Below are 26,149 nucleotides of genomic sequence, written 5' to 3' on the forward strand. Positions count from 1 at the left end.
AACACAAGTTCACCAGACAAAATCAAGTGTTGCCAAAGATGTGGAGGCCAAGAGCTTTTGAATACTTCCAGTGAGACTGAAAAACCGCTGTTCTGGAGAACACTGGCTCCTGTCAGACCGGGGATGCACACTTTCTCCAACACAGCACAAGGACACTCCCTGAAGCACTGTTTCTATCAAGAAAATGGTGAATAAACCAAAACAGCCACCGAGGGGAGAATAAAGAAATAAAACATAGTGTTTATTCTGCAGAATACAGTGGTTAGAGAAGTAACCAGATCTGTACACACCAGTATAGAGCCCCAAGATACACACAGTGAGTGAGAAGTCAGAACAGACCGATGCTGTGTCCATTTGTAAAACGCCAGAATGATACCGTTCCCTGATGATACCAGGCGGCCATGTGAAGGATGGGTGGGTGTGCGGACCCGTGGTGCTGGCCGCCTCTGCAGAGAACAGGAGGGAACAGGGCAGTGACAGCTGCTTAGAGGAACTTTACTTCCATCTCAGTGCACTGTATCATTAAAAAAAAAAAAAGGAGAGGGGTAGTTATTACTGCTGGAGGGTGGAGAAGTGGGTGTTTATTATTTGTCCTTTTCTGATTACTTTCCAGCTGTCTGTCTGCAGTGAGCTTCCTGTGTGCATGACCACATCCTCCGTTCCAGGACTACGGGTGGCCCTCGACACACTGAGGACCGCATGATCCTAAACCTGACGTATGTCTAAGCATGACTTTAGCCTTAAGTGATAGACAGACTCAGTCTTACCCTCCTGTGAGCCAAAGCTCACAGCATTCATCAACATGACTATTTATAAGCAGAAGTGCATGGAAAACACTTTCTCCATGGAGACAAGGACTTCAGAAGGACCCATCTGCTGCACAGAATTTCAGTTCAGTTCAGTCGCTCAGTCGTGTCTCTTTGTGACCCCAAGGACAGCAGCATGCCAGGCTTCCCTGTCCATCACCAACTTCCTGAGCTTGCTCAAACTCAGGACCATGAAGTCGGTGATGATAACCCAAATCCCTTTTCTCTAGCACCACCTTGTGGAGAAGAGAGGAAACCTCATCTTGAACAAACCCCACTGCTTTGAAGCAAGTCAGCAACTGTGTGCTTTCTTAAGCACCATGTTCAAACTAACTTCTTCAGCCCACAGGTTAGATATGAAAGGTCTGCTCTTTCTGTTTCTCCTGCTTTGATTCCCTCTGAAAATTCTGTAATCGATGATCGTTCTTCCTCACTATACTGTTCTGCAACCACAAGCCACATTCACCTGTATCTCAAACCCTCCAGAGTCCACAGTTACAACAGCTGATTTCCATAGTAAAGATTTAGTGCCGTTTGCTTTTACGTAAACTATGATAGCAGGTTTCCTTTAAGGACTTTTTGAATATATATATATAACACAAATATGGAGTGGAAATTACAAATTCCCTCTTCCAAGCCCCGGATGAAGACGGCAAAAGGAAAAAAAAAAAAATACAGTATCTTACCAAGAGCCAAGAAAACAAGTTACATTTTTTAGACATTAAAGAAAAACATTTTAAAAAAAAGGACATTAAAAAAGCAAAAAAAAAAAACCAAACCCCAAAAAACCCCAAAACCATGGTAACAGGGTTATTCATGCCTCAAGTCACAATACTGAGTTCCCTCATCCATTTACAACACAGAGAGGTCACTGAGCAGGGTGGTAAAATTACCCTGGAAAATTCCAACTGTACTTGCTCCAAAGAAGTCCATTTTCAATGGTTTTCTATTAGTGTTTCACATGGCTCTGATTCCACTTGAGTTTTATAACCTGCTGTAACAGACAGCTTTTTAACTGTTTCCAAGTCTGAGTTAGCAGAGGATGGAAGTAAAGTCAAGAGGCACTCGCTCAGAGGCTCACATTTGTTGATTTCCGTGCAGATGACTCAGAATTAGGGACTTTTGCTCACCCCGGCCAAGTGGCCCTGCAGGTTCACACACACACACTGGGCGGTTGGTTTCCCTTTGCCTCCTTTCTCAAAGTTCAGGATGAAGACAGTCATCCCTGTGTTAGGGCTGACTGACGTGAGCTCAGACCTGCTCAGAGTCGCTGGGAAAGAGCACTTGAGGTCGGTCAGAAAGTAATCCAACAGGCTTCGCATGTAGGCGCCATGACTCACGACTAAGACACTGGCTGCTAGGCCCGGGGCGCCGCTGTCCGAGTTAAACGTGGAGGCACAGTTTTTCCCTAAAGGAAATATCTCTGCCAGGGAACTTTCCAGACAGCTGCTCGGGACTTCCTGGGAAAACTGTTCATTCTGACTGGCTTCTTTCAGGATCAGTTGACAAAGAAATTCAAAAAAGTCTTTTCCACGCATTTTCAACTGCAATGAAAGAAAAACAAAGGTGAAATAAAGTGACATTAATGACTCTCTTAAGACATAAACAGGCTTCCCTGTGGCTCAGATGGTAAAGAATGTGCCTGCAATGCAGGAGACCTGGGTTCAATCCCTGGGTCAGGAAGATCCCCTGAAGAAGGGAATGGCAACCGACTTCAGTATTCTTGCCTGAAGAATTCTATAGACAGAGGAGCCTGGCGGGCTACCGTCCATGGGGCCTAAAAGAGTTGGACATAACTGACCGAATAACACTTAGGATATAAACAGAACTGATTTTTCTGTAAGTCAGTAATACCACAGAAGCAGGTGACACTCTATTTCTATTCATTCAATCAGTACTTCCACAGACACTAGTAACTAAGTGCCCAATATAGTTCTGGAACCATGAGAGCACTTTGGGGGCAAAGGTGAGTAAGATACAATGCCTAACTCCAGACTTGAAGCAAACAGAAGGTCGTGAAACAGTGTCACCTAGGAAACTGCATCCAACACTTCTGAAGTTCAAAGACAGCAAGGATGAAAAGCTGACCCTCACTAAACTCATACAAAGCCCTTACAAGGAAACTATGAAAATTAAAAATAGGGGGGGAGATGATCACCCGTAACACAACTCAGCAGCAGAACACTCCAGGGGTGATGATGTCCCCTGGAGGGGTGGGGCAGGGGAGGCATGGTGGTCTTAACGCCTGAGTCTGTCGGCTGCCCTCCCCCTGAGCGGCACAACCTGCTTCACTGACCCCCGTCACTGCAGAGCCTGCTGCTCCCCGTTCTTAACAAGACCATCTAATAACCAATTTCCTCAAATCCATGATCAGTAATGATGCCAAATTAATAAACGAGGTAAGACAGGACAGGTTAAAAAAGGGGAAAAAATGGTATCGTGCAGAGTTGTTTTGTGAACCAAACAACATGCAAATTGCTTAGCTAAAACTCAGAAACATCTCGCTCACACGAGGAGTCAGGTTTCAGCTACTCAGATGTCGACCAGCTCGTGGACACAGACACTTTCTCCCGGGCTGCGTACCTGGTCCAAGGTCTCTCCTCCAGGCGGTGTGAACGCTGGGCACTCCTCCCCTGCCGCTTTGGCCATGGCCCTCAGCTCGCTTAGCGGCCTGCCTTCTGCAGCCCCATATTTCTGCAATGATCCAACAGACAAAAGTGCTCAAGGAGAATTTGCAATACACAGACAACTAAGTACAAGCTTACAGCAAACTTTCAGCTCACTTTATCCTATCTCCTCTGAAAAGATGCAAACCCAGATCCATGTGACTTCAGAGCTCGTTAGCTGTTTGGGCTCTTAAAAATCAAGCCTTAGCAAAATGCACAAGTCACAGAGGAAATACCAATGGCCAAGAAACATGGGAAATCTACCTTCTCAGGAACCATAGTAAGAAAGATTAAAATGACACCTTTCATAAGTCATTAAATCAGAAGACCAGAGAGACCACTAACAGCCAGTGTTGATGTAGGAGGATCGGAGGCTGGGAAGAGAACCTTTCACTTTTAAACTCTTCTGTACTAAGTCCTCACAAGTATGCCTTGCTTTTATAATTTAAGATGCCTCTCACCTACGATTCTAATGATTAAATAAGACACTATTCACAAAAGTAAGAGTAATTGCCACACAGTAGATTCTTCATGTAATAGCCAATTTCACATCCCAAGCAGGAAGGCATCTGATTTCTAGCCATGGGATAAACTGAGTTGCTGTAGTGATATTTTATGGTGGAAGAACAACATATAAGTAAGCTATTAATACTTACCCTTTCTCGAAGTCTTGAATCATACTTTACTGTCATATCTTTGCAAAATTTGCTCTTCTCCAAAATCCCATGCACAGTCTGCAAATCAAAAGACAACCATTTCTTTTCTTATAAAAGTAATCATTATTGGGGAAGCACACCAATGGTCAGGGCATGCTTCCATTGCAGGGGGCACGGTTCAGACTCTTGGTTGGGGAACTAAGGTTCTGCATGACACGCACCTCACCCCCCAAAAAAATCATTCTGGGAGGGCTCAGGATGGTATCATAGGAAGACCCTCAACTCAGCTCCTCCCAAGGTCAAGGAAAACCCCAAAAGGCTAACAGTAGATTTTCTAGTAGAAATCTTACAGGGCAGAGGTAGTGGTGTGACACATTCAAAGTGCTGAGAATTCCAGCTAAGAATACTCTACCCAGCAAGGTTGCTCAGAATCGAAGACAAGATCAAGAGTTTTCCAGATAAACAAAAAGTAAAGGAGTTCATCACCATGAAAACAGCCCTACAAGAAATATTTATGGGGCTTCTTTACGCTGAAGGGAAATGGCACTGATTAATAGCTAGTATACATGAAAGCAAAAATCTTATTGAAAAAGGTATATATATTAATATAATAAAGGTTGTAGATCAATCACTTATAAAAGTTATTTACTGACAAATACATGTATGTGTCACATACATACACACATATATAACATACACATTTATGATTTTTTCCCTCCCTGTGTCTTATTTACGCTTTGTCCCAAAAAACTTATAAAGACTTTTCTCCTGTGTTTTCTTATAGAAGTCCCATAGCTTTAGCTTTTAGACTTGTTCTATGATTGGTTGCAAGTTAGTTTTTGTGTACTGTGTGAGGTAAGAGTCACATGTCATGTTTTTCCAGATGGCTGGCCCATTGTTTCAACACCTTTTATTGAAAAGACCACCCTTTCAACCACAGAATTATCTTGGCATCTTTGTCAAAGTCCAACTGACCAAAAACACTTACAAAAACAACTGACCATGTAAGTGTGGGGCCTCAACTTGTGCTTGAAAGAGAAAGTCTTTATTTCACCTTAATTTTCGAAAGCACTTCTGAGTTGTCTTTTCTTCAAAGTATCTTTTACCTTCATACTCACCCCAACTCTCTTCACTGTTTCCCTTTTGAGACTTCAACTATATGTAATACTGCACTGCCTGGTACTGTCCCACAGTTCAGAGACTCTTCATTTTTCCTTTTCCAGCTTTCTTCCTTCCACAGTTAATTTTGGAATGTTCAGTTTCCATGTCTTCACATTCACTGACCTCTTCTTCTACAGTGTCTGCTGCTGCTGCTGAGTTGCTTCAGTCGTGTCTGACTCTGCGACCCCATGGACGGCAGCCCACCAGGCTCCCCCGTCCCTGGGATCCTCCAGGCAAGAACACTGGAGTGGGTTGCATTTCCTTCTCCAATGCATGAAAGTGAAAAGTGGAAGTGAAGTCGCTCAGTCGTGTCCGACTCTTCGCGACCCCGTGGACTGCAGCCCACCAGGCTCCTCCGTCTGTGGGAGTTTCCAGGCAAGAGGACTGGAGTGGGTTGCATTTCCTTCTCCAATGTGTGAAAGTGAAAAGTGGAAGTGAAATCGCTCAGCCGTGTCCGACTCTTCGCGACCCCGTGGACCGCAGCCCACCAGGCTCCTCCATCCCTGGGATCCTCCAGGCAAGAACACTGGAGTGGGTTGCATTTCCTTCTCCAATGTGTGAAAGTGAAAAGTGGAAGTGAAGTCGCTCAGTCGTGTCCGACTCTTCGCGACCCCGTGGATCACAGCCCTCCAGGCTCCTCCGTCCGTGGGAGTTTCCAGGCAAGAGGACTGGAGTGGGTTGCATTTCCTTCTCCAATGCGTGAAAGTGAAAGTGGAAGTGAAGTCGCTCAGTCGTGTCCGACTCTTCGCGACCCCGTGGACTGCAGCCCACCAGGCTCCTCCGTCCGTGGGAGTTTCCAGGCAAGAGGACTGGAGTGGGTTGCATTTCCTTCTCCAATGTGTGAAAGTGAAAAGTGGAAGTGAAGTCGCTCAGTCGTGTCCGACTCTTCGCGACCCCGTGGACCACAGCCCACCAGGCTCCCCCGTCCATGGGATCCTCCAGGCAAGAACATGAGTGGGCTGCATTTCCTTCTCCAATGCATGAAAGTGAAAAGTGGAAGTGAAGTCGCTCAGCCATGTCCGACTCTTCGCGACCCCGTGGATCGCAGCCCTCCAGGCTCCTCCGTCCGTGGGAGTTTCCAGGCAAGAACACTGGAGTGGGGGGCCAGTGCCTTCTCCGTCTACAGTGTCTAACCTACTGCTAATCCCACCCTGTGAAATTTTCATTTCAGAACACTGCATTTTTCATCTCTAGAAGATGGAGTTGCTTCTGCCATCTCCTACTTCTCCCCCCATGATGCTCCTCTGAGGGCAGTTTAGCCTCACTGTGAAGGGGTGACACGCTTGCTGGATTCAGCAAAGCCTCCACTTGTGCTGTGGGAGCTCTAACAGCTCCCTACTCTGTGTTGGCCCCAGGAATTGACTGGACAACTGCACCGCGGCGACTGTTCTCCCCGGAGTTCTGTTTCCTGCCCTCGTGCGGTTCCAGCCACACCTGTGCAGACTGGCCTTCCACCAGACTGAGGACTGCTGTACACGTGTTTAGGGTCTTCTCTGTGCATATCTCTCTCCAGCACTCAGCCCCCCAGACTTTAGTTACTTAAGTCTTCCAAATCCTAAGCTTTGGCCCCTCACCTCGGAGACCACTGACCTCTAGTTGGTTGCTTTTGCAGAAGTCTGGGGATCACTTCAGTCAGAAAACCACGACAACTGAGGGCTCATTCCCTTCGTTTCACTCCATCTGAGACTGCAGCCCAGGCTTCCTGGAGACCACTACCTGAAAACAGCTGTCTCACAGGTTTTGTCTTATTTTCTGGTTGTTTGTTTGGGGAGGCTACATTCCAGCCCTGTTATTCCCCCATGGTTGTCACTAAAGTCTCCTTCCCTTAGCTTTCAGAAGTTGACTTGGTTTTTTTCAAACCTCTGGGGTTGTTTTTATAGTAATCTGTTCCCTAAAGATATTTCAAACATCTTTCATTTCTTTATAGCAACATAACTGCTTTTTAAACTCTATCTGAGTTCCAATATCTGATGTCTCAATCGTTAAATCTCTGTGGTATTTCCACTGGGTTTCTCTCACAACACCCTCTTTGCCTGTTTTTGGCATTTTGTTAGACATTTTCCCCCAAGCTGCTCTGATTAAATTACCAGAATAAAATAAAATATAAAAGTGAAATAAAAATAACTTCTGTCAGCGAGGAAAGGGGATTGGGGATGATGTTTGTGTGCGATTTAATTCTCTATGAACTCTGGGAGGAAATTTTTTAAGGTTCAACTGTTGAAACTTTCGACTCAGGAGCCTCACCCTTGACTAAACTCACCTGTTTTGTCCTTGTAAGGTCACTGGAGAAAACATGAGTAAACTGCACATCTTTGAGAAATACGCCAGCAGCAGCTGCTTGTTTAAACCCAGTTTCTGAAAGAGGTTCATCTACTCCTTGTCCTGCAGCATTAAGAGAAGGAACAGTAATGTTCAAATATACAACGGATGCAAATAAAGATCATACTTAAGAGAATATAAAGAGCGTTTATCTACATTTTATTAAGACTTCCTTGAGTACTTTCCACGTAACTTTTCAGAAAACGAAAAGCAAGCAAAATTAAGCTGTAATCCCTAGAGAGGTTCAGGTATCCAGTGTCTTCCATAAGAATGTCTGCCTGACGGGACCTGGTGGGTGATGAGAGCGTCTTCAGCTCCCTGCCTCGCACAGCCCACCACTTTACCGGCCTGTTTCATTAGTGCTGCCTCTGATCTACCTGCTCGGCCCAGCTGCTGTATTTGGGTGGTTGGATCATTGCCTAGAGAAGTTTTCCTTCTTTATCGCCACTGTTCAAATTCAGTAACATACAGCACTGCAAATCATTCTCCATAAAGGCGACAAGCCTTCTACCAGCTTAGAGCAAATATCAATTCGGCCAGTGACACGACACACAGGACAATAATCCATCGTGAATGAGGGTCAGCAGAAACAACGGGTAACAGACTTGGAACCACCAGTACTTCAGACATGGAAATCAGCAGAGACTGCACACTGAATCACAAAAACAAGCAACAGCCAGTCCTCAAAAACCAGACAGGTTTCTAGAAGAACTAAACAAATCTTTTAACAATGAAAAACGGAATTGCTGTGGAGGTAAAAAAATATCCCTCAGTGGATAAAAGGAAATTCATTAAGCTGAGAAGCTTCACGAACCCAAAGGTGAGGCTGAAGTCGTCCCCCATGCCCCTTTCCCACAGATACAAGGAGATAAGAGCACATCTCAGACATGTTAAAGACACGGAGGAAGGACAAGGATTCCTAACTACAGCTAGTGGGAACTCAAGAAAGAGAGAAATGGAGAATAGGAAGTATGAAATGGAACAGGAAGTGCGAAATGAAGAATAGGAAGTGCGAAATGGAGAACAGGAAGTGCAAAATGCAGAATAGAAGTATGAAACAACAGGAAGTATGAAATGGAGAACAGGAACTACGAAACAGAACAGGAAGTGCGAAATGAAGAAAAGGAAGTGTGAAACGGAGTACAGAAGTGTGAAATGGAGAACAGGAACTATGAAACAGAACAGAAGTGCGAAATGCAGAACAGAAGTATGAAACAACAGGAAGTATGAAATGGAGAACAGGAACTACGAAACAGAACAGGAAGTGTGAAATAGAGAATACAAAGTATGAAATGGAGAACAGAAAGCAGGAAAGATAAAACTACAGATACAGGAAACATGATGTACACCAAGAAGGATAAATTTTTTAAAAAAATTATTTAAAATTATTAAAATTATTTTTTAAAAAATACCCTACCAGATTTAGTAAGAGAAACTGTAGAAAACCAAAATAAAAAGACTTGAAAAACAGCTACAGAGAAAGACAGATGGGACACCATGGGATATGATGGGACACCATGGCCATGATGGGATACCCACCACGGGACACCATTTGGTTGAGAGAAGATCTCTGGACAGGAACAATGGAAGCCAAAATAAAACACCCAGCAGAGTAATAGCTTCCAAGAGAACCATGAGTCTACAACTGGACTAAAAAAGACTAAAGAAAATAAAAACAGAACTGCCTGGAATAAAACTGATTCAAACTATCTTTACCACCAACTGATTTACTCAAGAGGACTTCTCAGAAAAGATGCTTCAGGAATGAAGGTCCAAGATGCAAAAGAAATGGTGACAGGAGAAAACTGGGAAGTATACCTGTAAATTTAAACAAACACTAAGTAAAATAATAATGCCTAGGTTGCATAGGTGAGAAAGGACAGGGAACTAAAACAACAGCACATACCATCACATTTTTCAGGAGAGAGGATATTTATCTTATACTTTATTAGGTATGAATGGTAAAGATACAAAGACAACTATTAAAAGAACAGACATGGCTTATTTCAAGGCCAGAAGGCAAGGTAACAGTGGGTTGGATAAGGAAAAGAAAAGCAGGCACCTAAGAAGTAAAGGTGAGTGAGAAGGAAAAGATTAGAAAATGAAGGAAAAAAACGAACCACAAAGGAAAAATCCAAACACACCAGAAACCAGAGTCAACATGGATCAAACCACTCTCACCAGTTAACAAAAAGACTGCTTTTTTTTTTTTTTTAAGAGAACCAAAATCAGCTGCCTACCATTGACAAGGTAACACTTAGACCAGTACCCAGCAAGGCTGAAAAGAAAAGGATGGGAAAATACACACCAGGAAGATTCCAATCCCACACAGCTGGAGCTGCCATATCACTCTCAGAAATACATGACTTTGTGACAGAAGTCTTACTAAGGATTGTGAAGATCTCTACAAATAAGGTTCAATTCACCAGGAAGATAGAGCAATCTTTAAATTTGAATGTGCCTAATAAAATATCCTCGAAGTATATAAAAGCAGAATATATAAAGCACAGATTGATAAAATTGAAGGTATTTAAGGGTGAATTGGCTATCACAGTGGGAAATTCAATATATCTCATGCATAAACTGATCCTTATGTCATATAGGCACATGAGTAAATTTACAAAACTAGTAAAGTATGGGAAGATTTGAATGACAAAATCAAGATTAATGATTTGATATAAAATTCCAAACCCAACAATTGGAAAACAAAGATTTTTCTCAAACATATAGCAAATTTATAAAAACTGACCACGCTAACCAATTTCAGACATATTACCAAATAAACCATATTGTCAAATCAGAAAGCAATCACACTCTAAGTCAATCACAAAAGATGAAGAACAAAACCAGAGTCCACTCATTTGGAAATTTAAAAAACAGTTCAAAATAACTTACAGGTCAATGAAGAAATCATAGTGGAAATTTAAGATACTTAGTACTGAACACTTACTAGATTACTATAAATCAAAACTGTAGGCATGCAACAAAAATGGTACTTAGACCCATATAAGTTTGAATGCTTACAAAAATTAAAGGAAAAAGAAGGTGGCTGTAACTGAAGAAACTAAGCATCTAACTTCCAAAGTTAGGAAAAGAACACAAAACAAATCTAAAAAATAGGTCATGAACATGAAAACTTTTACTCATGTTCTACTGTCAGTTTCAAATGAAATGAGACAAGTGAGCAGGGCCCATGAACAAACAAGGTAATGAGTCCTGAGGATGCTCTGGGTGGGGCCCAGGTCAGTGGGAAACAGAGACTGGTTTCCAGCAGGAGGCAGGCACGTGGGGTATTAAAAATCAGCTCCTGCAAACACCAGATGTCCCTAGCCCCAAAATATAAAACTCAACGCTTGTATCATCAGAGCACAGAAATAGCATGTCTAGCTGAAAGATATTCTTTAGAAGCCAGACCAGCTGGATCACAGGGAGATTAAAAGAACCTGAGCCCAAATTATCAGAACAAGCTGCGATGGGGGGGTGGGGGGGAGCGGAGACAGAAAAAAGTAACAACCCCATGTGAGAACAGGAATTCTCTTTTTAAACTATTTCTTTGTTACCACTAAAAATAATACATCTTAGCAGGAAAAATACCATTAACACCAGCCAGTAAATTTTTGTTTCCAAATATGAAGTCACTTTAAACCCTGGCAGATATATTTGAAGACAATTAGACCCAATACAACTCCTTAATCAGCTGAGAGGTCGCTTTGAAGCCACCCACAAACAACCTGGAGCACTGGTCTTCACATCCAATTCACTCAAGAGACTTACTCCTCTTGAGTACCATGTACTCTGATGATACTTCTGTGACCATATGCTTTAATTCTGTAATCCCAGGTCACAGTCCAGACCTGCCCCTGGTCCATCCTATTGTATCAGATCTCTTTAACCTGCATTTCACATGAACATGAACAGAGAGAGCTAAAAAATAAAAGTCAGAGAATACCAACCTTGAATTATTTTCTCCTTGTTAAGTCTTGTTTCTCCACTAAAATAGAAAGACAGGGAGAAAGCCTTTATTACCAAATTAGGTTACTTTTGAAATGAGAAAAAAAAATTGGCAATGAAAAGTCATGGTATTTGTAAAGACAGCATACTGTACATATGTTAGAATCTAACCTATAAAAATGACACTCTAAACTGCTATCTGCAGCTGTCTATTCTATGTACTGAACTGATGAGCTAAAAATTTCAAACTGATCCAAAGTAAAATGTATAGATAAATCTTAAGTGAATTGAAGGCAGAGAATATTATTTTTCAAAGTATATATACAGATACACAACGGAATGTCAGTCAGCCATAAAAAGGAGTGAAACTGAGTCAGTTGTAAGTGATGTGGATAAACCTAGAGCCTGTTGTACAGAGTGAAGTAAGTCGGAAAGAGAAAAACAAATATTGCATATTAACACATATATATGGAATCTAGAAAAAATACTGATGCACCTCCTTGCAGGCATGTAGAAAACGCATCTGTGGACATGGTGGGGGTGGGTAGACGAACTGAGCAGCACTGAGATATACACACTACCATGTGTGCAACAGCTAGCTGGAGGGAAGCTGCTGTATGGTGGAGGGAGCTCAGCTCAGCGCTGTGACAACCTAGAAGGGAGGGACGGTAGAGAGGCAATGCGTGTATACACGCACCTGACGCATCCTGCTGTACAGCAGAAACTAACAAAACACTGTAAAGCAATTATACCCCAATTTTTTAAAAAAAGTGTATGTACAGACAGACAATTTTTGTTAAATCATCTTCTTAAATATGTTGACCAAAACTGCTTCCCCAGGCATCAGGACCAAACAGAACAGCCTGTCCATCCATTCCTCTGCTGGGCTGAGCAAGCATGTCCAGGGGATCATAAGTGGAGCAGAAAGGGGTACAGGGACCCACAGCCCCACCCTGGCTTCTGAGTCCTTGAGCGGCTCCAGCTGCTCCACTCTGCAGTGCTAAGGGATTACAAAACCAAACCCAGCCCATTCTGAAGCAACCAGAAGAGTGACAGGATGAGAAATACTGTCACCAAATAACTGGATTGAGGCTGGTCAGGGGAGGACGGAGGCGCGCTGGTGTTCTATGGGGCATGTTTTGCTTTCAAATCACCTTATCAACATTCAGTTCAGTTCAGTTCAGTTCAGTCGCTCAGTCGTGTCCGACTCTCCGCGACCCCATGAATCACAGCACGCCAGGCCTCCCTGTCCATCACCAACTCCCGGAGTTGCAACAGAATTTTTTTCCCCAAAAAAACGTGCACAAATATTTAGTTTTACAGCTTTGTAAAAGTTTGTTACAAACCAAACATTTCTCAAGAGGTTTGTACAAATCCTTGAAGCAACTGGTTATAGCTAGCTTATTTGGGGAGTGGGAAAGAAAAGTGGGTGACTAGAATAGGTTTACTGTTAATCCACTTCCCTAACCAAAGCTTGGCTTGTAGCAGCCACAGGGAAAGTCAGGAGAGTGGAAAGCTTGGAGGAATATATTCTGAAGGAGTCAGGAGTAATAGCACTCATTTTCAAACTCTGCAGTGTGATTCACTTCCAAGACAGATATCCGACTCTGCGAGAATCCCAAGCCTTATGTCAAGAAGCCAAGTCTGATGACCAGCCATTTATAGGCCCTCAAATATGCACCATTCGTTTGGGGGATTATCACGCTGTTCTTCACTTTAAAAGACATTTCATTTTGTTAGTTCTGGTTTATGCTCGATAGCACTTCTCTAGAAACCATATAAGAGAGCTTAATTTCCTAATCATATCCTTTTAAATAATTCAAATTCAGCAGACAAGTACTTGGGTTTGCCACAGGAGAGACAAATCGTGGGACATTAGTGTACCACTGGGGCAACCTGTCAAAGTAGACATGCTCTGGTACACACAAGAATGGAGCGTGCTCTCCGCTATTCAACACGAATACACAGCCTTACAGTGATTCCTCCACACCAATTAATTCATTTGAAAATAGGGAAGTCTGCAAGGGCTAGGAATGTGAGGACTTTCACTGGATGGTTGGGTGGGAGTTAGGGAATGTAAAATACCCAATTCATGATACATTTGTGTCTATATTAGATTAGTCCTAGCTGCACAGGCTCTTCCAATTAATCAATCCTACTCCCAGAAAACACACATCACAGAAACGTAACAATTACATATATCTTTATAAGAGTTTACAGATGATCCAATATTCAACTTGCCTGCTCTATTAGAACAATGATTAGCATTCAATGAAAACTAAGTAACTGCCAAAAGAGGCAAAATTTAAAAAATCAGTGTTGCTGTCAATACCTATACTAATTCATTATCTTTCAGGAATTAAAAGTAAATTAAATTTAGTTTGTAAAAATGTTTAAAGAACTAGCTAAAAATGGAAGTGAAATGGGATGGTTTTGCAGGCAACTAATTGCAAACACCTACAAGAACATTTCAAGGGAACCAGAGGCCTTTCTGCATTTACTGGGGTTTTCAACAGTGCTGCTCAAAGACCATGAGAAACTATAGCTCAATCAGATTAGTAGACTTGAAGTCTGAAATCTGGGGTATTCTGTTCCAACAATGATACACACTGGCACTCTCACGTTCAAGGATATTGATGAAGATCAACATGCTGACAGTAACAGCATAAGACTCATAAATAATTTGGCTGAGCTTAAAGCACAAGATTCATAAAGGGTTTGGTTGAGCTTAAATTGCAATTAAAAAGTTTTCTTCCATTATCAGAAGAGTCACCGTTCAATAAAACTCAGTTCAGTTCAGTTGCTCAGTCGTGTCTGACTCTTTGAGACCCACTGACCGCAGCATGCCAGGCCTCCCTGTCCATCACCAACTCCCGGAGTCTACCCAAACTCATGTCCACTGAGTTAGTGATGCCATCCAATCATCTCATCCTCTCTCATCCCCTTCTCCTCCTGCCTTCAATCTTTCCCAGCATCAGGGTCTTTCCAATGAGTCAGCTCTTTGCTTCAGGTGGCCAAAGTATTGGAGTTTCAGCTTCAACATCAGTCCTTCCAATGAACACTCAGGACCGATCTCCCCTAGGATGGACTGGTTGGATCCCCTTGCAGTCCAAGGGACTCTCAAGAGTCTTCTCCAACACCACAGTTCAAAAGCATCAATTCTTCGGCGCTCAGCTTTCTTTATAGTCCAACTCTCACATCCGTACATGACTACTGGAAAAACCATAGCCTTGACTAGACGGACCTTTGTTGACAAAGTAACGTCTCTGCTTTTCAATATGCTAAGTTGGTCATAACTTTCCTTCCAAGGCATCTTTTAGCATCTTGTTTCTTTTCCTAAAAGAATCATCAATTTTTAGCTTTGAGAATTCTGAAGGAGGAAACTAACTATACCCTATCAATTATTTCAACACTTTCTCTGCAGTTTCTTATGGATGCATGTGTGCTCAGTGGCTAAACAGTGTCCGACTCTTTTTGACCCCATGGACTGCGGCCTGCCAGATTCCTCTGTTCATGGGATTTTCCAGGCAAGATTACTGGAGTGGGTTGCATTTCCTCCTCCAACGGATCTTCCCGACCCAGGGATCAAACCTGCATCTCCTGCATTACAGGTGGATTCTTTACCACTGAACCACCAGAGAAGCCCTTTCCCATGAACAGAACAGAAAAAGCAAACTGTTCTTATCACTCTTCACAGTCAGATCACAATAAGTAAAAAGTAGCTTCTGAAATGGCTGGTGATAGTCAAGCAATCCACAAACACTAGGTTTTAATTCTAAAATAGGAGGCAGAAGGGCAAAGCAGTTAAAAGGATGGGCCACAGTACTGCTACCTCGGTTTAAACCCCCTCCCCAACTCATCATGTGATTTTAAGCAAGTCACATGACCTCTGTGTCTGTTTCCTCATCTGCAAATTGAGAGGCCCTCTTTACCTCACTGGATGGTAGTCATAATTTAATTACAACAGTACCTGGCAAATACTTATTCATTAAGACTTATTTTTAAATTAATTCCTCAAAGGATTTCTTTGAGGAAACAACTTTACACTTTTCAAGCCCTTTTTAAGAAGGGAGGAGGCGATAAAATATACATTCATGTAACAATTGTCTATTAAGCATCTAAATAGGGATCAGCTTGTTTTTCAAGGGGTGGTTTAGCCTAGATTTTCTGTGGCTTCTGGGCTTCAATTTTATGTCAGGCCCTGGATCAGGCATCTAGAAAGTGCTCCAAATTAAGAGGAAAGTGCAATCAAGACTAGTTCCTGTTCTAGGGACTAGTTGTAAGTCCTTCGAAGGTCATGTGATGGTCATAAACCATTCTATAAAATGCAGAGGCATGGGGTGGAGAAAGGATCTCCATTTCTAGCTTGGCCATTAAAATCCTGTGAGTCGTAAAGGGGCAACTTCAGATGACTAATGAGATAACCTTCCTATTAAGGAAGAACAGGACCAAAAAAGACAGCAACTAAAGGCAGCTGGACAAGGTTAGACCATTCTCATATTCCTTGCAAGCTCCAAGAAGTCAAAAATGGAACCTTAGTTACCTGCCACCCAGTCCTCTGATACACAGAACCCACTCAGAATGCTGGTCCCATTAACCACACACACATACTGGAGGACTCGCTGCATTTTTATCAGAGTTGTCCTTACAGAAACAAAAGTTCGTTAATTCTCATACATGCTCCCCCCTCTCCCCCGTGCTATGCGCTTTACCTTTTAACATTTAATGATCACGCTAATCCAGTGGGGTGGGGCCTATCACTATCCCCATTTTATAAATCAGGAAACTGAGGTCGTGTAAATTAAGTCGGTTAAAGGAAGCCCAGGTTACAAGGCTCCCAGGTGGAGTCCAGATTCCAAACTATGTAGCCCTTTCTTGAAAAATCGGTGCTCCTGACCGCCCTGAACTCAGTTAACACGGGCAAATATAGAGTAGAAAAGGAAATGGAGGGCATGGCAAGACATGTCAGCATTTGGCTCCCTGTAACGTAGTATGTTAAAAATATTTGTTGAGGGCGGTGCAGGCGGCTGAGAGCAGGGCGAGGCGCTCCCCCCACCCCAGCTCCTCCCCCAGCAACCGAAGCTCTGCGGGGAAGAAGAGAATCTCAGACCCAAGCCTGGGGGACCGAGGGGACCGAGGGGGCGCAGCGCCTGCAGGGGAAAGGTCAGCCCCGGGCCGGTCCAGGCTGCAGACCCTGGGGGCCCAGCTGGGGGCAAACGCGCGGCCCGGGAAGTGCGGGGACTCGATTGCGTCTTCGGATTCAGCCGCCCCCCAGCTGGGGTGGGGTGGGGGCGGGGGGACCTAGACCTCACTCCTTCCGACATCCCAGTCCTGGGGGACCGATGACATCTGACCCCTGGCCTTCTGCTCGGCGTCGCTGGGCCAGGAGGGCCGGAAGGGGGTAACTCACGGGGAACACCCAGAAATCGCCAGGCCGAGCCGCGGGGGAACACGCGTTACAGGACTGGCGGGGAGGGTGCGGATCCTCGGTCCCCCCGGCCCAGCTCCGCAGCACGCCACAGAAGGGACGCGGCAGCCCGCGACGGCCATACTCACTGCCGGACCACGGTCAAGGCGAAGCGCGTCATCCCGCCCAGGCCCGGAGCCCGCGGACCAAAGACCGCAGCGCCGTCAGAATCCGCACCCGCCGCGCCGCACTGCGACCGCCGAGCCCCACCGCTTCCGCACCGCGCCGCCGGCCGGCTCCGCAGCTATAGGTGAAGGCGGCCCTCACGTCACTCCCCGACCAGCCAATCAGGGAGGCGGGGGCCCGGCAGGTCGCGAAGACTGATGGGCGGCCAGACCCCGCCCAGGGCCGTGGCGCGTGCGCCGCTGCGCGCAGGCCCGTGATTGGAGCGCGGCAGGTGCGGCGGCCCCGCCCCAGGCCCTGCAGGCGGGTCGCGCCGGGGCAAACCCAGGGCTGGAGGCTCCGCGACGATAAGGTTGCTGCAGCTCCGATTGCGGTTAGTCTGATTTGAGGCTGGAGTGCGGCCAGCAGTCCGGCTTCGTGGATGTACAGCTCTAGACACGTTCGGTCCTAGGGTTTATGTTAACCGCTGGCACTGGGGGCGTGGGGTCAGCAGTGTGCTTAGACCCACCCGGCTTCAGCCCCCAACTCCGCCTAGACTGACCTGCTCCGGGCGCAAAGTCTAGGCTTGGCCCCTGGCAGCCCTTGTCCGGACTAGGCCTCCTGTTTCGCCTGCAGGGCCCGATTTTTACCAAAAATCCTGCGAAGCCACTTGCTGGAGAATCCTTCCACCTTAATGTCTAATCAAACTCCTCTTCCTCCATTCCGTTAATAAAATCACGTTCCTCTCCGTCCCCATTCCCCCAATATCTCACATAGTTCCTCATGGTCATATTTTCCGTTCTCCACCTGATTTTCTATTCTGTCCTTCCCCCTGTACCCTTGGCTATGCATGTGTGCTCAGTTGTGTGTGACTCTTTGTGATCTTATGCACTGTAGCCCGCCAGGCTCCTCGGTCCATGGAATTTTCCAGGCAAGAATACTGGAAAGTGAAAGTGAAGTCGCTCAGTCGTGTCCGACTCTTCGAGACCCCGTGGACTGTAGCCCACCAGGTTCCTCCATCCAGGGGATTCTCCAGGCAAGAATACTGGAGTGGGTTGCCATTTCCTTCTCCAGGGGATCTTCCCGACCGAGGGATCGAACCGAGGTCTCCCGCATTGCGGGCAGACACTTTAACCTCTGAGCCACCAGGGAAGCCCAAGAATACTGGAGTAGGGTGCAATTAACTTCCTTTTCCAGGGGATCTTCCCGATCCAGGGATTGAACCTGCGTCTTTTGCATTGCAGGCAGATTCTTTTCCACCGAGCCTCCGGGTAGCCCACCCTTGGCTATAAATTTCCATTAGTCCTTGTGTTCAGAGTTGCATTCATTTGTCAAATAAATCAAACATCTATAAGAATTAGCTTTATAATATAAGGGGAGATAATTGTTTTGGAAAAATTTAGAAAATTAATATAAAATTTTTAATTATCCAAGAACTACCTATAAAAACCATGTATGTTTTCATAAACTTTGAGAATCAGGAAAAAAAGCTGAAAAATGAGAATCTTTGAAAGAATGGACATTATTCTGCATTATTCGTTCAAGAGTTCAGAGACTACCCTACAGTTTATAAAATGAACAAGGAATTCATTTAAACTTTGTTTAGATATAAGCTGGAAATGACCACTGATAAACTTTTGTTGACAAAATATAAAATAACATGCTGTTTTTTTATATATATAAAAGGATGCTTTGTTGTGGCATCTCATATGATAGAATTCTGAATTAGTCAGAATAGGCCAAGTTATGGTAACAAATTAATCCTGTAATTTCCATGGCTTACTACATAAAAATTTTATCTCTCTCTCATGCTACAGGTCTGACATGGATCAGGAAGGGGCTTTACTCCACAAAGTCCTAAGTTAACAGTTAACGATGATCTCCTTACATGGATTCACAATAACTAGGGCAGGAAGTGAGAACTGAGGGGGTTGAACCAGTTTTAGGTACTTCATCCAGTGTCCAAAGCTACTCACATGACCCTCCTTAACTGCAAAGGTGACAGGAAGTGACATGTGGGTGTTCAGTGTGTGGACAATGCCATCCACACAGTGTGTGTCCAAGTCTCCGTGGGTTATGCCTTTGGTCCTCTGCTATTCTCCACCATGCAGTCTCCTCAGGGATCCTACCCAGTGTATAGATATGATTTGTGTCTCCAGCCTGCAGTCCCCTCCCTCCGCTTTCTCCTTATTCATTTACTTTTTCTTCCAGTTTTACTGGGATATAATGGACGTACAGCACTCTATAAGTTTAAGGTGTGCAACATAATGACGTAACTTACACCCATCATGGAATGACTGTCACAAGAAGTTTAGTGAATATCCCTCATCTTGTCATGTCATGTGTTAGTCACTCGGTCGCTCTTTGGGACCCCCGGACTGTAGCCCGCCAGGCTCCTCTGTCCATGGGATTTTCCAGGCAAGAGTACTGGAGTGGGTTGCCATTTCCTACTCCAGGGGATCTTCCCAACCCAGGGATCAAATCCGGGTCTCCCGCATTGCAGGCAGCTTCTTTACCATCTGAGTCACCAGGGAAGTCCAGTAAAACTAGTGATTTTCAATCAAGTTCGAAATTATTTCTTTTCCTGAAAGAATCATCTTAGAGACACAAAATTATAGCAAAAAAAAAAAAAAAGGCTTTTCTCCTGAAGAGAACTCTTAGGATTTACTCTCTGCAGCTGTGTTCATATCTTTATCATGTTGGACATTACATCTCTAGTATTTATCTATCTTAGGGCTTCCCGGGTGGCTCAGTGGTAAAGAATCCACCTGCCATTGCAGGAGACACCCATTCAACCCCTGGGTCGGGAAGATCCCCTGGAGAGGAAATGGTAACCCATTCCAGTATTCTTGTCTAGGAAATCCCATGGACGGAGAAGCCTGGCAGGCTACAGCCCATGGTGTCAAAAAAGAGTAGGACATGACTTAGAGACAAGATTGTATTTTATCTTGTAACTGGAAGTGTGTATCTTTTGACTGCTTTCATCCAATTTCCCCACTCCTCAGCCCCCAGTAACTACAAATCTGATCGGCCCCCCTCCATGGGTTTATTGTTGAAGTATAATTGACCTAAAACTCTATGTTAGTTCCTGTTACAACATAGTGGCTCGACGCATTTCAAAATGATCACCAAAATAAGTGGTTACAATATGTCACCTGTATTCCCCTCACTGAACCTTTAATACCCACTGACTCATTTATTTTGCAACTGGAAGTTTGTACCTCCTGATCTTTCTCACCTATTTCTTTCCTCCCACTACCCCCATTTTGCCACCTGTTTGCCTTCTGTATGTATAAATCCATTTCTATTTTGTTATATGCTGGAATGTAGGTTTTTTTTCTTTTTGAAGGAAGGGACTCTCTTGTTCTCTTACACGTGCCTGGAATGGTGACAGTCACGTTGCAGAAGCCCAATCAACATTTGTCATCCACAAAAATCATGTTCCTAAAGAATAAAGGGGGAAAAAACATAAGATAGAAAAGTCTTCACTACGGTCCGGGAAGATCCCACATGCTCCTGAGCAACTGAGCCCGTGCACCACAACTTTGGAGTCTGCACGCCTACAGCTCATGCTCAGCAACATGACAAGCCACTGCTGTGAGAAGCCCATGTACTGCAACGAAGAGGAGCCCCCACTTGCCACATCTAGAGAAAGCCCACAATCGGCAACGAGGACCCAGAGCAACTAAAAAAAGAAAGACAGAAAAACAAAATGTTTTTAAAGACTCACCAAAATAGAGATGAGAAGATTTTGAGTTGACTCAAAATGGACAAAGCTGACATCACATGTTAGTCTAAACTAAGAAGAGTCTTCAGGACCAACTAAGATTTGGTGCTTTTTCAATTACCCCAGTTACTGTACTTTTAACACCATGACTTTGCTTTTTGCTCCTCTGGCTTTTAAGTTGGAAATTGCCAGGGTTTATGCAAATGTAATAAAAGAGAAAGTCTTGAACTTTTATTGGCAGAGATTTTTTTTTTACACCACCCACTGTCATAATTGATTACATGCTGTACCCTGATGGAAGAACAGAACTTCAATAAAAAGTCACAAATACATGGTAAACCATCTGCTTTGTCCGGCGACTGAGAAATAATAATGTGAGCAGTGATCCAAGCAGGAAGGGGCTGCCAGTCCAACTGTGCCCAGTCCTCCATCAGCTTGATGTCTGAAGGTGCAAGGAGATTTGTTTTGGCAGTCACTCTGCCAACATCTGACATCTGTCACCCAGAGTTCGCCATTACTGCTGCTTCCAAAAAATTATATCTGCCAGTCAAACGGCTTTTCTACTGATGGATGGTGGAAGGAGGCCTTCTCAGCCTGCTTCTGGGGAACTCCCCTTTATTTGAATACATGTATCCAGTAATCCCTTTTCATGCCTCGCCTGATAGCCTGTCACTTAGTGGGGGAGAGAACTTTGCCTAAGCCCAAGTTCATTGCTGTTTGGGAGAAGAGCAGCAGAATGAAGGGGATACTGTGGACAGAGGAAACGCTTATGGTTTCACTGTCGTGGATCAGAGCAGTCTCTTCCATCAGGATCCACAGGAAAGCGATACCTCCCGTCATCCCTGCCCTTTTGGAAAGTTAACATTTGCATTCATAACGCCTTTAAAAATAGTTGACAAGGTACTTGACGTGTTTGCATATACAGTCACTGCCCACTGGAAACTGGTTCCAGGACCTTCCTCGGGTATCACCATCTGTGAATGCCCAAGTCCCTTACATACGATGGTGCATATGTAACGCACCATATACGATTGGCAGGTAACCTGTGCACATCCTCCCAGACACTTTCAGTCATCTCTAGGTTACTCAGAATACCCAGAATGTAAAAGCTCTGTGAATAGCTGTCAGCACTCTGCAGATTCAAACTTTGCTTTTTAGGAGTGTAAGTCACTCAGTCGTTTCCAACTCTTTGCAACCTCATGGACTAGTGGCCTGCCAGGCTCCTCTGTTCGTGGGATTCTCCAGGCAAGAATCCCATTCCCTTCTCCAGGGGATCTTCCCCACCCAGGGATCAAATCCAGGTCTCCTGCATTACCGGCAGATTCTTCTCTGTCTGAGCCACTAGGGAACTTGCTGGAATTTTTTTCTCATTTTCGATCTTTGGTTGAACCTGTGGATGTGGAAGGGCTATGGTCAGACACTGCTTGAAACTTCCAGTATCAGGCGTTGTACCTACACTACCTCATGTGATCCCCTTAATAATCCAGCATCTTATAGTTAACAAGCAACCGCCCTGGGATTGTAGATCCTCTCGCTTAAGTGAAATGCCCTCTCCGCTACACCATCCTGACTTTTCCTGTCACTGTGACAATCTGCATGAAATAAATAAATGTACAACACTGTCAGCAACACTCCAGGCAGAGAGCAGGCATTGTTGGGTCTTGATTGGGAAGGTTCCCCTAGAGCCAGGGAGAGTGTTCAGGAAGACCCTAGAATCCCTGTCTCCTGGCCCTCATATCTGGAAAGATTCAGGACGTGGAGCAGGTAAGGCCATAGGAAGTACCATATTGAAGCAGATCTTCCCTACCCTCTTTTCTGGTTTTGTTTTTTAATTTTTGGTCACACTCCACGGCATGTGGGACCTTAGTTACCAGACCAGGGATCAATCCTCTCCCCCTGCCTTAGAAGACACAATCTTAGCCTAGGGACCGCCAGGGAAGTCCCCCGTAGACTCTTCATCCTGATTCTACAGGGACACATGGGAGATAGAAGTGAATGATTGCTGTCTGAGGCATCAAGACTTTCCAGGAAGGTACTGACCGAGGTGTCCAGACTCATTAAGCCCAGCCACAAACGGAAACCCACATGAGCTGAGAGCACTTTCCCTATGTCAAGGCCTCCATTGCTGAGTGACCCTATGCTGAGAACAGCATGAGCCCTTGCAGGGTTCAAGTTATCATATCCACGGCAGGATACTTTTGAGACAATAATCAGTGTTTTTCCTCCAGCATTTTTTGGCTCTTTATCCCATGTCCCCTTTTCAGGGAAGAGGAGGTGCCAGAGGCCAGGGAAATGACCATCTCTCCTTGGAGGATAAAGAAAATACTCTTGACATAAGCAAGGGCCTGGGAGACTGTGATGAGGTCTTCCCTGTCCGCTGGACCAGGAAGATTCTCTGGGCTCAGTTGCCATTGTTGTCACTAAGTCATGTATGACTCTTTGTGTCCCCATGGACTACAGAACACCATGCTTCCCTGTCCTTCACCATCTCCCGGAGCTTGCTCAAATTCATGTCCATTGAGTTGGTGATGCCATCCAACCATCTGTGGACCCCTTCTCCTTCTGCCTTCCATCTTTCTCAGCATCAGGGACTTTTCCAGTGAGTCGGCTCTTCGCGTCAGGTGGCCAAAGTATTGGAGCTTCAGCATCAGTCCTTCCAGTGAATATAAGTCGTGATGGGAGTCAAGCTAAACATGCCCGAGGGCTGCATTTGGTCCATAAATTACTTTTTGCATCTCCAAATTAGACACTGAGAAGAACGGTAAGAAGTCATGAATAGCACCAGCCCATCCCAGGAGAAGTCAGAAGGCAGCAGTGCTGAGAGATGCTGGGGAGGCAGCTGCCAGTTCTGCTCACCTGTGGGAGGGAAGTGTCACCCTCCACCTGTCCGCCAAGGTTCTCTCTGCAAGTTGCTCCTGCCCACGGCACTAGTGCCACCTAGTGGACTTCCCAGGAAGTTGATAGCCACCAAGGCCAGATGGCGGGGGCCCAGCTTGCCTGCTCAGTTGCTCACTGGTGTCTGACTCCTTTGCGACCCCATGGACTGTAGCCTACCAGGCTCGTCTGTCCGTGGGATTCTCCAGGCAAGAATACTAGAGTGGGTTGCCATGCCCTCCTCCAGGGGATCTTCTCCACCCACGGATCGAACCTGTGTCTCCTGCGTCTCTCCAGGTGGATTCTTCACCCACTGAGCCACCTGGAGCAAAGGCCAGAGTCAGAGCAAGTTACCACCAGTGAAACGGAAGCTGTGTTTTGGATAAGCATAGACACCAAGTTCAGTGGGATGCTGAGGCAGGGCCCTGGGGCTGTCTTGCTGTGTTCTCAGGCTGCCCAGTTCTGTCTGCCTGCCTGATGGGATCCTGATGGAATCTGCCCCTCAACAGCAGGACATCCCTGAGCCCAAGCCATCAGCTCAGAAAGGCCGGCTGTATTTCTCAGGAGTTAGGTACATGGGAATCACAAAACAACATCTGTGGCGGAGTTCATCCTTTTCATGAGGGTAACACTGGTAGTCACAGTATTTAAAATGCATTATATGGTGTGTGCTCTTCAAGCTAGGAGTATCTTCCCTTTACTTTTTTTGAATAGGGAATAACAATTTTGATCAGAAAGCTAGCAGACAGAGGACTAGTGTCTCAAAAAAAAAAGTCTATTTTCCCTTCATTTTAAAAATCACTTCCCATCCCCTTATTTCTGGAGAAAGTCAAGCTCTGTTTGCAGACTCTATTGCATGTTTCCAAATGTATTTTCCTAAAACTCATTTGCTTGAGCAAACCCAACCATCTTGTCAGAAAGCACCCGGAGCCACCCAGGGCATCGGCGTTTGCCTCAGAGCTCTGTGCCGTCTCAGGGGTCTGTGTGTTTTGTGTCTCATGGAAACCCTCCTAAACCAGAGGGCATGGGTGATGTCTGCTCTGCTTTTCCCTGAAGGTCAAGTGTAGTTGGCCCTGCACACACACGCTGGCCATGGCTGGTCAGCTCTTTGAGACATGCTGAACCTTCATACCCACTGTCACCAACCATTCTTGCTGCTGTTGTTGCTCTAAGGACAGGGCAGAAATGATCCAGTGTAACACTCAGCTCTGAGCACTCTCCTCACGGCAGCAGGTTGAGTGTGTTATTCGGGCAACTGGAACTTTTCATTTTGGTGTGACCTCTGTATCCCAACTCCAAGCCCTAGATCTCTGCAAAGTTGTTAGAAAAGTTCTCCCTAGAGCAGAAACAAAGTGAAAGTGTTAGTCACCGAGTCGTGTCCGACTCTTTGTGACCCCACACCCTGTAGCCCGCCAGGCTCCTCTGTCCGTGGGATTTTTCCAGGCAAGAATACTGGAGTGGGTCGACATTTCCTTCTCCAGGGGCTCTTCCTGACCCAGGGATTAAACCCAGGTCTCCCGCATTGCAGGCAGACTCTTCACTGTCTGAGCCACCCGGGAAGACCAAAACATCTGGGTCTTACAGGGGGCACCTGGATTGAACCTGGGCCCCCTCCTTGGGAGTGTGGAGTCTTAGCCACTAGACCACCAGGGAAGTCCCTAGGGCAGAAACAAAAGACCTGGGATTTTGACATCTCTGCTCCACTTGCAGAAAGAACCCCTGCGTCCTTTTCATGAGGGTAACGTGGGTGTTCACGGGGTTTAAAGTCTGAGATTTTCCAAGTGTAAGATGAAGTGGGTCTGAGAATGTGTGTAAAGGGGCCCCAGCCAGCTGTGCAGGGTGAGGCTTTGGCTTCCTTTCCACCTTCAACACCCAGAGCGCCGGAAGGGAGAAGCTGGCCGCAACTGGACGGTATTCGGGAGGAGAGGTGCTGGAGTGTTATCAACAGACAGGGCATAAGCACTGCGGGGCACAGATGGGCAGGGAGGGGAGGGAGGGACCTGGCTGCACTGTCGGTCGTGCAGACGAGGATTCCAAGGATGGTTAAGAGCAGCAACCAACGAAAGAGGCCTTGGAAACTCCCGAGAGGCCCAGCGGACGCCACTAGGCAGAAACCCAAGAAAAAAGTTATGCCTGCTTTCCTCCAAGAACACTGGAAGTCCACGGCGGACAGCGACAAAGGGGAACTTCCAGAGTCCTTGTAAGATGAAGCATCCTGTGGAGGGGAGTTACTAGGGGATAACAGGGAAATGTCTTCATGACCACTGTTACCCTTCCTGCTTGCAACTGAGGTCAGAATTAAACTGGAAAATAGCCTAAAGTGACTTGGTTACTATTTTCTGTCTCTACAGCTCTACTTCCTTTAATATTTTATTGTTTAATTCTCATAGAAATTCATTCTTAAATTTTCACATTAAAAA

At 45.2% G+C, this 26,149-nt stretch overlaps 1 protein-coding gene across 5 annotated transcripts; it reads right to left on the bottom strand.

Moving 5' to 3' along the window:
- Nucleotides 1-220: 220 nt before the first annotated feature.
- Nucleotides 221-17,270, bottom strand: TIGAR (TP53 induced glycolysis regulatory phosphatase). Of its 5 annotated transcripts, none has more exons than XR_016037701.1 (7): nt 17,116-17,268; nt 11,562-11,599; nt 7,550-7,671; nt 4,129-4,206; nt 3,390-3,500; nt 1,700-2,350; nt 221-514 (listed from the first exon to the last, which is right to left on the bottom strand). XR_016037701.1 is itself a non-coding variant. In XM_088837407.1 (7 exons), the coding sequence occupies exons 1-7, from the start codon at nt 17,145-17,147 to the stop codon at nt 485-487; spliced, it is 825 nt and encodes a 274-aa protein (XP_088693533.1). In that variant the 5' UTR covers nt 17,148-17,269; the 3' UTR covers nt 221-484. The 5 variants fall into 5 exon arrangements, 4 of the variants coding, with proteins under 4 accessions (XP_088693533.1, XP_088693534.1, XP_055251488.1 ...); XM_088837407.1 differs by having other exon boundaries at nt 1,937-2,350; nt 17,116-17,269; XM_088837408.1 differs by lacking the exon at nt 3,390-3,500 and having other exon boundaries at nt 1,937-2,350; nt 17,116-17,270.
- Nucleotides 17,271-26,149: the final 8,879 nt, after the last annotated feature.

Source organism: Moschus berezovskii, chromosome 6 (genome assembly GCF_049115385.1).
Source record: "Moschus berezovskii isolate FMDL1 chromosome 6, NW_MosBer_1.0, whole genome shotgun sequence".
In the NCBI taxonomy this organism is placed as follows: Eukaryota; Metazoa; Chordata; class Mammalia; order Artiodactyla; family Moschidae; genus Moschus; species Moschus berezovskii.

Bases quoted from the DNA above. Each gene is read 5' to 3' on its own strand.
- TIGAR (XM_088837409.1), bottom strand. From the start codon at position 17,109: ATGGCCGTCGCGGGCTGCCGCGTCCCTTCTGTGGCGTGCTGCGGAGCT. The intron at 7,672-11,561 runs GTTGGTATTCTC...TTAATGCTGCAG, and splicing joins CAAGGAGAAAATAATTCAAG to GACAAGGAGTAGATGAACCT. The intron at 2,351-3,389 runs GTACGCAGCCCG...CTTTCATTGCAG, and splicing joins GAGGAGAGACCTTGGACCAG to TTGAAAATGCGTGGAAAAGA.